At 47.0% G+C, this 13,704-nt stretch overlaps 1 protein-coding gene across 6 annotated transcripts in view; it reads right to left on the bottom strand.

Annotated features, from left to right (window-relative positions):
- Nucleotides 1–13,704, bottom strand: part of TTC7B (tetratricopeptide repeat domain 7B) — a 191,992-nt gene that overhangs the window by 145,426 nt on the left and 32,862 nt on the right. For all 6 annotated transcript variants that reach the window (XM_070414930.1, XM_070414946.1, XM_070414963.1 and 3 more), the window contains exon 4: nt 4,387–4,517. In XM_070414930.1, coding sequence (XP_070271031.1) covers nt 4,387–4,517 — 131 coding nt within the window. The remainder of the gene's footprint in view (nt 1–4,386; nt 4,518–13,704) is intronic.

Here is a 13,704-nt window from a genome sequence, read left to right as displayed (position 1 = left end):
CTTGTCCCAGGACATCTGGTTTGAATTCAAGACACAGTAACTTTAGTCTAATCCAGTTCCGAATCCAACACCTCAGCTGTGTCACTGCACATTCTTCCCGAGGGAGGACATAATAACCACAGCATAATAACGACCCTGCTGACCGCTGGGCGACTCCTTGGTGAGCAGAGGAAATCTGGGCCGGACCCTACAACATTGGGGTCCAGTTGTTTCTTTCAAAACCCCAGCACTGAAACAGCCCAAAGCAGGTCTGTGGACGTCCCGTAATTTAGCAGCAACTCCTTTGCTGAAGGGTGTGAAGGAATGAACTGTCAGCAGAAGGTAGGGTTCCACCCTGGCACAGCCTCTGCTCGAGAAGGAGCACCAGCTGGTGGGCTGATGCTTGCAAAGGACAAGGACAGCATGATTTCATTTGCCAAACGCAAGGCTCGCGCTAGGAGAGTCAAGGATGAAGTCATCTTTATTCCTGTCACTGCACCAGCAGAAGCTCCTGGCGGGGCAAATAACATGATTTGCTGTTGGCATGATGCCACCACCTGAAGGTAAATGAATCAAGGCCATCCTGTGTCCTTTCTAATTCTATCTGCTCTAATTCAATTTGTTTGATTAAATTATTTTATGTACACAATTTTAGAGCTATTTTTTACTCCCCTTTAGAGAACAAATTATCAGAGAAAAATATTAGTAGATGTCTCTGTAACCCTAAAATAACAAGGACAATACTGAACAAATATTTAATGCCCAAGGCTTTTTTGTGTATTCACATTTTCCTTGGCTCTGCCTCCACATCAGGAACGGGGGGGGCAGAGAATAACATGTGGGAAGCTCCTTGCATCCCAGCTAAAGACACACAGACTCACGAGTTCTCTAGCCTCAGACTAGTCAGGCAGTATCAGACCCACCATGAAAATGGAAAGCTAGACTCAGTGACTGGACCAAGGTCAAACAGTCAGGGGTGAACAGAGGTCCAGAACCCAGATATCACATAGGGACTCCAGGCAGAATGTTGTCCCATTATCTTCCACACACAAAAAAGAAAGGCGGTGTTCAATGGTTGAGCGTCAACCTATGAACTAGGAGGCCATGGTTCGATTCCCAGTCAGGGCACATGCCCGGGTTTTGGGCTCCATCCCCAGTGTGGGGCATGCAGGAGGCAGCTGATCAATCATTCTCTCTCATCACTGGTATTTCTATCTCTCTCTCCCTCTCCCCTTCCTCTCTGAAATCAATAAATATATATATTTTTTAAAAAGAAAAAGTAATTTTTTCCCATTAACATTCCCTTAAAATTTTTTTAACATTTTAAATAAAACAGTGTGTTTATAATACTCCAGATTTTTACCTAAATATCTGAAATCTCCTAAGATTAGGACAGATTCCACTGCCAGGTGACACAGGAACAGAGAGTGACAAGGAAACTAACATTTACTGTGTGCTGACCATGTACTTACTGGGAAGAACATGAGTGAAATCATTTTATCCTCACAGCAACAGTCTAGCAATTATTATTGCTATTTTACTAATGGGGATTCTGAGACTGTACAGAGAGGCTGAGTAACTTGCCCAAGTTCCACGGCTAAGATCCCAATACCAGCAGTCGCTTGGCCGCTGTGCTCCGCTGCCTCTCACAGCTTAAGTTAGCTCCAGGGGAAGCCAAGATCAGCCCCTCCCTGAAGAGTCCCCACCTTCAGGGAGCAAACACGTCCAACATCACTGGACATAGCCACTTTTAGGGAAGCTCGGAGAATAGAGCTGCCTGGGAAGTACAACCCAGTGTTCCCACACGGAAAAGTCTGGCCACAATGTTCCACCTGTCCTCAAAGGTTCTCCCCCAATTTTATTCTTGCCAGTGCATGCAGTTAAGAGCCAACTGATAAGGAAAATGCCCAAGGTCCTGGCAAATAGAAGTTTCTTCACTACAGAATAGCTGGGAAATGAGGGGAAATCACTGAGTGACGGACTGCCTTGGCCCGGCAGAACCAACACAGGAACAGAGCATGTGGCGTTTTCTACTTACAAGAGCTGCCTACCCAGAAAATCAAAGCACTACTCGCCCAAGCCTGCCCCAGTCCTGGACTTCCCTCAGATGCTATTTCCTTGAAATTTCTGTTTTCAATTTTGCATAATTCTCAAGTCATTTAAGTTCAAAAAATTTTTTTAAGTCCAAGCAGGTATCCTCATTGTCTTGTCTCATAAAAACCCTTGAACTTTCACTAAGCCCGAAGGTCACTTACGGAAGGAAGGTCATTTCTCCCCTAGACTTCTCATCCATCAACAGGTCGCTTCTGGAGCACCCACTACGGTCAAAACAGATGTCTGGTTCACTCAACCTCTCTCGTTGCTACTCTCTCGACTTGCTGGGTCTGGGGAGGCTCAAAGTGCTTTCCCAGGAAGGAAAACTCAGACTGGAAAATCGAGCCAGAAACGTGAAAGTCGTTTACACACCCTGAGACTGGACTCTGGGCCCAGGCTGCTCCCCCACGCTACTAAGAGCCAGGGTTCGCCTGGCCAAATACTTGGTGAGCGTTTTCTATATATAAGGGTGTGGGAAACCACAGTAGCCTGGGACAGGGAAGCGAGTAAGTGCTGAATTAGGTAAAGAAAAAGCTAGTTCTAATTCTAGCTTTGGCCCCAAATTCCTCTGTGCCCTTGGGCTCTCCCTTTCTGGGCATTTTCTTCTCAAAACCTAACGTCCTATGATCACCATTTCCCCAAAACCCATCAAAAAATTATTTTATATCCTATGAGTCCAGTGGTGAGCAGGTAGTTATAAACGAACAAGACAGGAAGTACATCCCGACTTGCCAATTCCCACGCCATGGAAGAATCGAGTAACAGATGAACCTCCTTCCTCCCGGCCCGAGAAGGCAGCCCCTCCAGGATAGGGCTGGGAAGCCGCTGGACAAAGACGGTGCAAAATGAGGGCCCGGAGAGGCGAGGGCTGTGGGGCCCACAAGAACGGATCAGCCGGGTCAGCAGTTTTCCTGCCGGGAGCCCGGCTCTCGAGAAGGCAGGCAGGGAAAACCATGTGACTTTGAAAGCAAGCTGCATGGTCATTTCTCTAAAGACCAATCGTAACTTTCGAATAACAAACAAACAAACAAAACCCTTCCTCATAGCAGCCTTGGGATAGAACACTTTGGCAAGATGGCCAGAGGTCTTCCTGAATTCCCAGATGTGCCGAACCGTGGCTGAGAGTCCATTCTGGTGGAGGCCAGGCCAAACGTCACTCCACCGCCCTCCCCCCTCCTCTCTTGTGCTTCCACCTCCTCTCCCCGCCTCCTACAAGGCAATTCTGATCCTCATCACACACATTATTTATGAAGAAATCACTTCCAGTCTGTACACTTATAAAATAACAAGAACGAACCCTGACTTGGTTGTCCCTCTCTATTCTAATCCTCACGGAGACAGAGGACCTATGAAAATGATGGGAAACAAGATCATGGTTATTTTCAAAGACTCAGAGGATTTCTAATCATTTCAAAATACCTCGCAGGATACATCTCGGGGTCTGAAGGGGGAACACCCGTGTTGAGCCTTAGTTAGACCCCAGAAAGCTCTGCTAGGGGCAGAGTTTAGTAAAAACAAGCGACATTCATTCAAGAATCCTGGGCTAAGTGCCTTATTTACATGACCTTTCACAATCCCCACAAGAACACCGTGAAGTAGGAGCCATTATTATGCTCCTTTTACAGATGGGGATGTTGAGGCTGAGAAGTGAAGGAGCTTAGGCACGAGCAGAGCCAGCGACAGAGATCCTTCCAAACAAGAAGCGACTCGTCCCTGGCCCATCCTGCTCCAATGCCTCCTGCCCGAGGGCGTGGGCTCGGGGTCTCTTGCACACTCACTCCCTGGTCAGGTGTCCCCCTGTTAGCTGCTGGTCTCCATTCCCCACACGACAGGCAAACCAGGGACTCTGAGGAGAAGCCGTCCCCGATGGTCTCAGGGGATACACACCTGCTCCGAACAGGTCGGCTGAGAGTCCCCAGCAGACCTCCGGCAGAGCCTTCGAGGTAAAGCCTCCCAAACCCAGATGTACATGGTGCTGGTTCAGAGTCCACCAAGGACACGTGAAGATCCACCCACTTTGTGAAGGAGAACGGACATAATAGCCAGCTTCAGGGTGGAAGGGACTGAACAGAGGCACACCGTCACTTCTGCTCAGAGCGTGTTCAAGTGCCTCCCAGCACTGACCCGTCCATGCTCACGAGACGCCACGGTCGCCACCAGATTCGCCTCGGCGTCAGGGAGAGTAAGGAAAGCCTCGCGCCCAGAAGCGGACAAGCCGAGGGCTTTCCCGAGGTTGACCACAGTCCTCCACAATTTGATTTGATTTGATTTTTTTTAAGTATCCACTGGAACAAATGCCCGGGCCTCACTCACCCTTTCTATCTCTTGGAGGTACAGGAGCGCGATGTCCCCCGCTTTCTCGTAGCAGGTGATGACCTCCTGTTCCCGGTCCGCGTGGAGGTTACTGGTAGAAGAGGAAACAGGCAACTTCTCTAAACAAAGTCCTAAGAAAAAGATCAAACACAAACACTGGGTGAGTTGCTTTTCATGGGGCTTAATTTTTAAACTGTTGCTCTAGAGGTTGAGGAAGTGGCCGCAGGAGCCCACGAGCGGTCAGAGAAGCAGATCCTCTGTCCTGCTCTCGGACAAATGGAACATCACAAAGAGCATCCGTAAAGTTACAGAGGAACGAGGCCCCTGGCCGTACTCAAAGCACCGTTCGATTTTGATATCCAGTCTGAGGACTTGATCACCGTGACCCCGTTCAGACCAAACAGAGCTTCTCAGTCAATTACATCCCAAGGTCCTTAAAGAATTTTAAAGGAAAGTTAGGCTCGTGGAACAAGACCAGCTAAAGGATATTTTCTATCTCAAAATGTAAACTTACCCAATCAAACATAAAACATGTTCAGATGCTCTCAGGAGGCTCAGTTACTAGAAAAATCGTCCAACTCTCAGCCTTAGCGTTTGGGTTCACCATCACACCATGGACCACCTCTCAGTTCTGGGCTAAGAAAACACCCAGAACTTTGCTATGTGGGCATTTTTTTTGCAGATGGAGGAGGTTCTCTCAGCCAAGAGAGATTTCAGGGCTGGGATGTATGAAAGGCTGAAAAAAGAACAATGCTGAGGGCAGCAGCTACAGCCTGACCCCAGCCCTGGGCACTCGGCCTGGAGCAAGTTGGACTCAGGGTTCCACCCACAACCGGAGGCAGAGGGACTGTGTGGAGGGTCTCCGGTGCCCCTACCTGCAATAGGGCTGCTGCGCCAAGTGCCCTGGGATGCAGTAGACACACATCCCACACATCCCCCTCCATATAAAAGTGAGACAAGGCTTACTACCGACAGAAATTGGAAGGGACCAGACAGAGTCGCAGGAAAACCCACCCACTGTGCAGACGAAGGAGCTGAGGTCTGCCATGGTGAAGCAAGAGACTTGCCCCAAACCTGAAGATCAGTTATCGGCACCACGGGAATCAGAATGCAGGCCTTTGGCCTCCCAAGTAACACCCGTCATTAGTTGCTGATTTTCAAAGTGGATGCCACTACAGAGAGGGGGTCAGACACACTAAAAACATCAGAAAATGACCCGAAGCCTCACGTGCATCGTTTTGAGACTAAAAGCGACAGTCCCTCCGGCTGCAGAGGCCACGGGAGGCGGCTGTACGATGCGGGAAGGAGAGGCCGCTTCCATGCACAAGGGGGCAAAACCGCAGGACCTACCTGCGAGCTCAGAGGTTGCCACTTTGCCACAGAAGGTGCAGCTCAGCCAATTTGATAGGTTTTAACAGCGTTATTGGGGTAAGATTGGCATGTAACAAACTATATGTTTTTTCAATGTTTCCATATTTTTGTTATTGTTGTTTTTATTTATTTACCAACTCAAGTCCATAGTTTTCGTTCAGGTTCACTCTGTGTTGTGCAGTTCCATGAGCTTTGACAAATGTTTTAATAATGTCAAGTGTCCACCATTACTGTGCTGTACACAATAGATTCACTGCCCTAAGACATCCCTTCCATCCCCTCCTCCTGGCGACCACTAATTTTTCTATTGTCTCTGTAGTTTTGCCTTTCCCAGAATGTCATGCAGCTGCAATCATGCAGTCTATAACCTTTTCAGACTGGCTTCCTTCACTTAGAATACTGATATAAGGCCCCTCCCTGTCCTTCTGCGGCCTGGTAGTGCATCTCTTTTTCTTGCTAAATAATAATCCATTTACCCATTAATCTAGTCAAAGGCATCTCCATTGCTCCCAAGTTGGGGCAATTATGAATAAGCTGCTACAAACGTTTGTGCGCAGGTCTTTGTATTGACATAGTTTCATCTCAATTAGGTAAAATACCAACAAGCACAATCGGAGGGCTGTACAGTAAGAATATATTTGAAAGAAATAGTGAAATAAATATATTTTCTTTGCAAATCAATGGTGTTGTTCCAAGGTTCCTCTATCCTTACTGACCATCCATCCACTTGTTCTATTTATTGAAGTCTCGAGCCTGTCAGTGGCTGCTTTCAGGGTTTCACTTAACACAGTCTCTTCACATGCTATTAAATCATTTCACATATAGTATAACACATTTATAACCACATATTTCCACTTCCCTCTTTCCAGTCTTTATTCTCTTAATATACACATTTGACTGTTACACAGGTTACAAATCCCACCCTACATGGTTATTGTTTTGGCTGAAATAGTCAATTATCTATAAAGACATTGAAATAATAAGGGGGAACTCGGTCGCCAACGTAGTCATGGCGCCCAGCGCTCTTCATCCCTCTGTGCAGGCCCGTGTTTCCTTCTCCCTAAAGGGGTTCCTTCAACGTTTCTGACAGTGCCGTTCAACTAAGACGACGTCTCTCAGTCACTGTGTGTCTGAAGAAGGCTTTATTTGGCCCTCAGTTTTGAGAAATATTCTCATTGGTTGGCAGTTTGCTTCCTCTGCCCCGCCCTCCCCACTTACTCTGAAGATGTGCTCCACTGTGTTCTCACGCCCATGGTTTCTGACAATAAATCTGCCGTCACCCTCATGTTTGCTCATCCGCCTGTTTCTGGCTGCTTTTACGACTTTACTGATTGTGAGAAATTTGGATTGTGAAGTGCTTTGGCTTGGTTTTCTCCATGTTTCTTGTGCTGGGCTTCATGGAGCTTTCTGGATTTAAGGGCTCATAGTTTTCATAATATCTGAAAACTGTGCAGTCATTATTTCTTCAAATATTATGTTAACTCTTCCTTCCTTAGGGAATCCAATTAACACATTATTAGGCCACCTGAGTTATCCACAGCTCACTCATGCTCTTTCCACTTTCTTTTTAATTTATCCTTTCTGTTTCATTTTGGATAAATTTCTACTGCTATATCTTCAAATTCACTAATCTTTTCTTCAATATCTAATCTGCCTTTAATCACATCCAGTGTATTTTTCATCTCACACATTGTAGTTTTCATCTCTAGAAATTTTATTTGGATCTAATTTTAGCTTCCATGTCTCTACCGGACTTTTTGAACATAAGGAATACAGTTGTAATGACTGTTTTAATGTCCCTCCAGTCAAAGTTGTTTATGCAGTTGCAAAAAAATAATCACTCAACAACCTCACCCGTGTGAACTGTTACAACTTCTTGAAATTGTCTTTGAAGAATGCAAGATAAACTGAACAAATTCACCATTTGGTAGGACGGCTCCAGAACCACTCAAGAGCAAGCACTTGATTTAACCTCCCAAAGTGTGCTCTAAGTTCTCCTTTGTGCAAAATTAAAACCACCAGAAAACAGCAAAAAGAGACAAATTGTTTTATAATCTGCCTTCTGCTTGTGTGAGAAGCCACCAAAACATGAGCAAGTTGGTATCAGATATTTAATGTAAAGAAAACAAAATTCTCTAGTGTGTCGAAGGGCCAGGAAGAAAACGGGTCTACTCTTTGGCGCTTTGTGCCACTGCAGCTGGGCTCGGACCACTACGAGTCACCAAGATGACCAAGGCCCTCTGGGACCTGCCACACCCACAGAATTAAAGAAAAGGCAAATCCAGTTCGATACAGTTTGACTATCACCTGCATTTGGAGTTGTGAAATACTGAAACCCAGTCACCTAGGGCTGCAGTCTATGACCATTCATAGTAAGAACATTAAACCAGCTACTAGTATAAAACTTCACCTTCCGGTTGAGAAGAGACTGGTATCTTCTGTGGGTTTATGTTCTAATTAGGCAGATATGTGGACCCCCAAGTCTTGGTTGGCAAATGGGTCTCCAGCAAGGAGTCTATCTTTGGGTAGGAGGCTCTTTATGGTAAACGTTGTTTCTTTCCATCTCCCAAATGCTATGCCATTCATCCCACGTGCCACTGGGCCCATGGCGAATTCATGGCCATGTGGCTTGGTTCCAGAATATTTAGTTCTCTGTCAAAAGGTGCTACGAGCCCTCTCGATTGGACATTTCAAGTGTCTGGGATCAGATCAACATCGTCTGAGAATCAGCAGAGTCCTGAGGTCACGGCCCAAACTGGCCCTCATTAAAATGTCAGGCGACACCTTGTCAGTTTGGGAAGCTATCATCAATAATGTTTCTAGTTGCTTTCTTTTTCCCAGAGAAATGCATGACAAGAAAAGCAAAAACCGGACTGGATAAATAACTGGTGTGACAGCAATACCTAAGGGGCATCTCAGTAAGATCTGCAGGTCCAGAATCCAAGCTTGTACAAAACAGAAATTAAGCGTTTCCTGACCAGTCCTCAAGGCCGGCTTCAAAGCATGGGTGAAGCAAGTGGCTGAGCACGTGCTGCGGAGTAGCCACTGGACCCCGAACTGACCTCCCTCCACAGGAGGGAATTCCCACAGATAGACTGACTTCTGAAAGGTGCTTTCTGTGAAGGGTAAGACATGTGAAATAAATTAACCATAAGGAAATCATTCCGGCCACACCCGACGGCTTCTGAAGCTCTTTTGTGTGCGTTAGCCTGTTTGGTCCTGTTTCACAGGCACTGTCTCCTTCCAATGTTGTGGAAAAAGAAAGTCTCAGAGAGTTAGGTGACTTGCCTAAGGTCTGAGCAGGGACAGCTCTGGACATTATAAGGGAGCGGGAGCCAGGGCAAATGTACCCTGCCCTGGGTAGCATTCTAGCAGGAGACAGATTTGTGGAGTGTCTGTACAGACGCCAGCAGACGGGTGGGGTGTCACCGTTGGGAGGGGCACCAGGAAGCTGAGGAGCGGGCTGAGGACCCTGGCCAGTTTAAAAGTTCAAGTGTGCCTTAGCAGGTTCGGCTCAGTGAATAGAGTCGGCCTGTGGACTCTATCGGCCAGGTACAATTCTGGTCAAGGGCATGTATCTGGGTTGCAGGCTCAAACTCTGGCCCTGGCTGGGGCGCATGCTGGAGACAACCCATTGATGTGTCTCTCTCACATCGATGTTTTTCTCTTCCCTTCCTTTCCACTCTAAAAATCAATGGGAAAATATTCTCAGATGAGGATTAACGAAAAAAATAAATAAAATAAAATAAAAGTGCAAGTGTGCCCGGCCTCAAGTGTTCTATGTCGGTGTGACTTACAGAACGGAATTCAGCAAACGGGCCTCCATCTCTGCTTCCCTCCACACCGAGTTCCATCCCCTGTGAAAGGAGCTCCATTTTATCTCCCCAGCGACTACCCGTAGGGGCTTTGGCTGAGGAAGTGGAGAGCGGCAATCTCCTGCCAAGACATCCAGTGATCACTCAGGGATTAACACCCAAATTCCTTCAGGATCCCTCAGCTGGGGGCCCGACCTGGGTCTGTAGGACCGAACAGTTCCAGTAGCATGAACGGTCCATTCGTCCAGGCCCTCCTCGGCACCGCGCACTATGCCGGGTGTGACATCACCATCCATAATCCCCACAGCCGCTCTGCAAGGAGGTGCTAACAGCACCTTATAGATAAGCTTGAACTTAGGGCTCCACAGCTAGCAAATGATAACGCCAGGTTTTGACCCCTGGTCTATCTGACTACAAAACCCTGCTCACAATATCCTGTGTCCACTGAGCCGCTGACAGCATATTCACTGCCTGATAACAGCAATGACAATAAAAATGAGTTTCCAATTGCACAGGCACAGAAATCAAAGTCCAGGGCCCCAGGGCAGTGGCGCTGTTCTTCCACTAAGAGCTGCATCACCCCAGGCAACTCCCTGGATGCGGGCCTCCCATGCCGTCTGCGGTAGGAAGGGGTGAGCTCCAGGGATACCATCGTAGCTGTATAACTCTACAAGATTAACAGTCAAAACAAATATTTTGATTTTTTAATCGCATTAAAATGAACAGGGAATTAATTTCTTGTGAAGTTATGCAACACAGTGAAAGACCATAAAACATAATTATGTGAACTATGTACCACAACATGCGGCACTGTTTCCTCATTTCTCTTAATCGCATCTCTGGAAGCCAAGCCTGGGACAGGTACACCCTGCTGCTTTGCTGTAACATGACCCCCGGGGGAATCTATTACTGGAAGTACCAGAAAAACTTTATTATAACACCACGTCTCTGATAACCGAGCCCCGTGGTATGGACTTCAAAGGCATTGGGACAATTTCCAGGGATCTCAATTTCCAAGGCTGAAAAGAAACTCAGGAAAGGATTCCAGATCCTCAGAGCACAGTCCTGGCAAAGGCAGCCCGGATTGCGGGTCCCGTGTTCTCACCTCCAGAAAGGCCACACTCCCACAGGTGTCAGGTGTACCTCACTCCCTGAGAGGACAGGCCCTTGTCCAGGGCGTGGAGAGGAGACAGCTGATGGAACCACCAAAGGCTGGGGCGGAAGGGGCGGCAGCTGTCCTAGACCTCCTGTGAAGCCCCTGTCACTCCAGAGCCTCTGTGAGCTCTGGGGGTCGCTGGGCTGGGAGCCATGGTTGGCCCTTTCTGGGCATTTGCAAACACTGTTGTCTTGTGCACGTGTGTACACACACACACATACACTCACACACACGTCACTCGTGAAAGAAGAGCATGCCAGGCCCTGCATTAGACATTCACCTGCTAGAGTGCATGTCCCTTCCACAGTTCTGGGAGCAAACGAGATGCTTATTCGACCTGAAATGCTAAGTGAGCCTTTGCAATCTGAATGTCTGCTCTTTCAGTGTCTATTTAGTAGCCACATCATAGCAATGACCACACCTAGAGAGTGCTAGCTACCCGCCAGACACTGTGCTCAGAGTGTGACACGGTTCTTCTAACCTTCGCAGCGCGAGGGGGATTTACTGTCATCCCGTGCTCCAGACGAGGGAACAGGACTCTGAGCTGTGAAGTGACTCACCCGAGATTACACAACTGGTGAATGGCAGAGCTAGGCCTCCAACCAGACACTCTTACTCCCAGGTTCTTGCTCTTAGCCCTTACATTGCACTCTTCCATACCTCCAATTTATCTGTCTTTTTTAAAAATATATTTTATTGATTTTTTACAGAGAGGAAGGGAGAGGGATAGAGAGTGAGAAACATCGATGAGAGAGAAACATCGATCAGCTGCCTCCTGCACACCCCCTACTGGGGATGTGCCCGCAACCAAGGTACATGCCCTTGACCGGAATCGAACCTGGGACCTTTCAGTCCGCAGGCCGACGCTCTATCCACTGAGCCAAACCGGTTAGGGCTATCTGTCTGTCTTTACATGCAAAGCAGTGCTAAGTAGTGGCTAAGTGTGGGCCCTGCAGCCAGTTCCCTGGCTCCTAGTCCACAGCGGACTTTCTATATAAAACGCCATGATTATTCTTTGCATAACGATTATCTTTAGGTAACAGTAGGCTAGAAGGTCTCCACGTGGGAGCATTTTATTCATTTGTTACATTATTTTATATACATTTTAATAACAGATTATTGAGATATTACTCACATACCACAAAATTCACCCTTTAAAAGTATGCAATTCAGTGGTTTTAGTATATTCACATAATTGTGGAACCATCATCACCAGCTAATTCCAGAATATTCTCATCATCTCAAAAAGAAACCCCATAGCCATTAGTAGCTGCTCCCACTCCACCCTCCTCCCAGATCCTGCCAACCACTAATCTACTTTCTTTGTGGAAGCACCTATTCCGATTATTTCATACAAAGCGAATCATACAGTATATGACTATCTGCATCTGGCTTCTTTCACTCAGCATGTTTTTAGGGTTCATACTTGTAGCCAGTACCAGAACTTCATTCAGTTTTTAAAAATTGAGGTGAGATTCACGTAACATAAAAGTAACCACTTTAAAGTGAACAAGTCAGTGGCATTTATTACATTCATAATATTGTAAACCTCCACCTCGATCTAGTTTCAAGCAGTCCATTCCTTTTTATTGCTGGATATTCCACTGTATGAATACAATACATTTTATTTATCTGCTCATCAATTGATAAACATGTGGGTTGTTTAAACTTTTAGAATATTATGAAGAATGTTGCTATGAATATTTATGTACTAGTTTCTGTGTGGATGTATATTTTCAATTCTCTTGGATACATACCTAGAATGGAATCGGTAGGCCATATGGTAATCCTGTTTTATTATTTTTAATCTTTGTGTTAAAAATCACATCTATTCTCTAACTCCCAAACTGCTGGGTAAAATATTAAGAAGTGAAAATAGATGGTCTTTTGAGCAGGCAGACCTGGAGTCGGACCCTGGCTTCTCCAATCACTAGCTCTACGACCTAGCAAGCTTCTCAGCATCTCCTGGCCTCTGTTTCCTCGGCAAGCAAACGGGAATAACAGCCTCTGCTCCCACTGACTTTCTGAGGTAGCTCAGTGCCTGGCATATAATAAATATGCACTCGATAAACAGAAAGTACAATTACTAACAAACCCCTTTCCTGGGGGCGATTCCAATCCTCAGTTTCTTTGAGGGGATCTGAGAAATACCAAAGAGAAAGGAGAAGAAAATAGAACCACATCCCACCCTTCAGAATTAAGTCCAGTAACACTGCACCACAGACCCTCAACCTTAAATAATACATAATGCCACGTACGCTCGGTCTTGATCCTAGTTTCTTTCCTTAAAAAGGTGGACTTATCACCCAGGGGGACCCCTGCAGTGCAAAGTGTAGCCCCTGGATGTGCCAACTGCAGGAAGGAATGAGAGCTGCGGTGGAAAGGTGTCCTTTCTTCACTCCACAAATTCTCACTGAGCACCAACGGTGTGCAGGGCCCCGGAGAGCTGGGGCTCCGGAGCGGGGCGTGGTCTTTTCCCTCCAGAAGCGCCACCTCTGGTGGAATGGAGCAAGCAGGCGTTTTCCACACAACGTAACAGGTACATCACTGAGACGGATGTGTATCACAGAGCTAAGAACCGTGGACCTGCACCAAGGCTCCAGCCCCCAGCTTTTCTTGGGCTTTGAGTCTCTGCTCGCTTCCCAAGAGAGGACCAATGAGAAGTCTACCAACACAACCAGCATTAACCGGGAATATGGGTCAATGGCAGTAAAAGGGCTTGTTGCTCTTCTGACACCATCTAAATATAAACAAGAAGCTCTGCCTAGCAACCTGAGATGAGTGGCTCCATGCAATACAGCTCCCACCTCCCACCTTGCAGCATCGTTATATCTAGATGGGAAGAGGCCTGGGAGGTCGCCAGTGGAGACACTGAGGGGCACCAGGCTGCACAGCACAGCTCCGCCCACTCTCACGCCCCTGCCCCCCAGTTTCTGGGTCTTGCACACAGGCAAAAGCTCTCAGCGAGGACTCGGG

Source organism: Myotis yumanensis, unplaced genomic scaffold (genome assembly GCF_028538775.1).
Source record: "Myotis yumanensis isolate MYYU_CA2020_CCGP unplaced genomic scaffold, mMyoYum1.0.hap1 SCAF_1, whole genome shotgun sequence".
NCBI lineage: Eukaryota > Metazoa > Chordata > Mammalia > Chiroptera > Vespertilionidae > Myotis > Myotis yumanensis.
The sequence above is the reverse complement of the archived record's forward strand: the minus strand, read 5'-3'. Positions and strand labels throughout refer to the sequence as shown.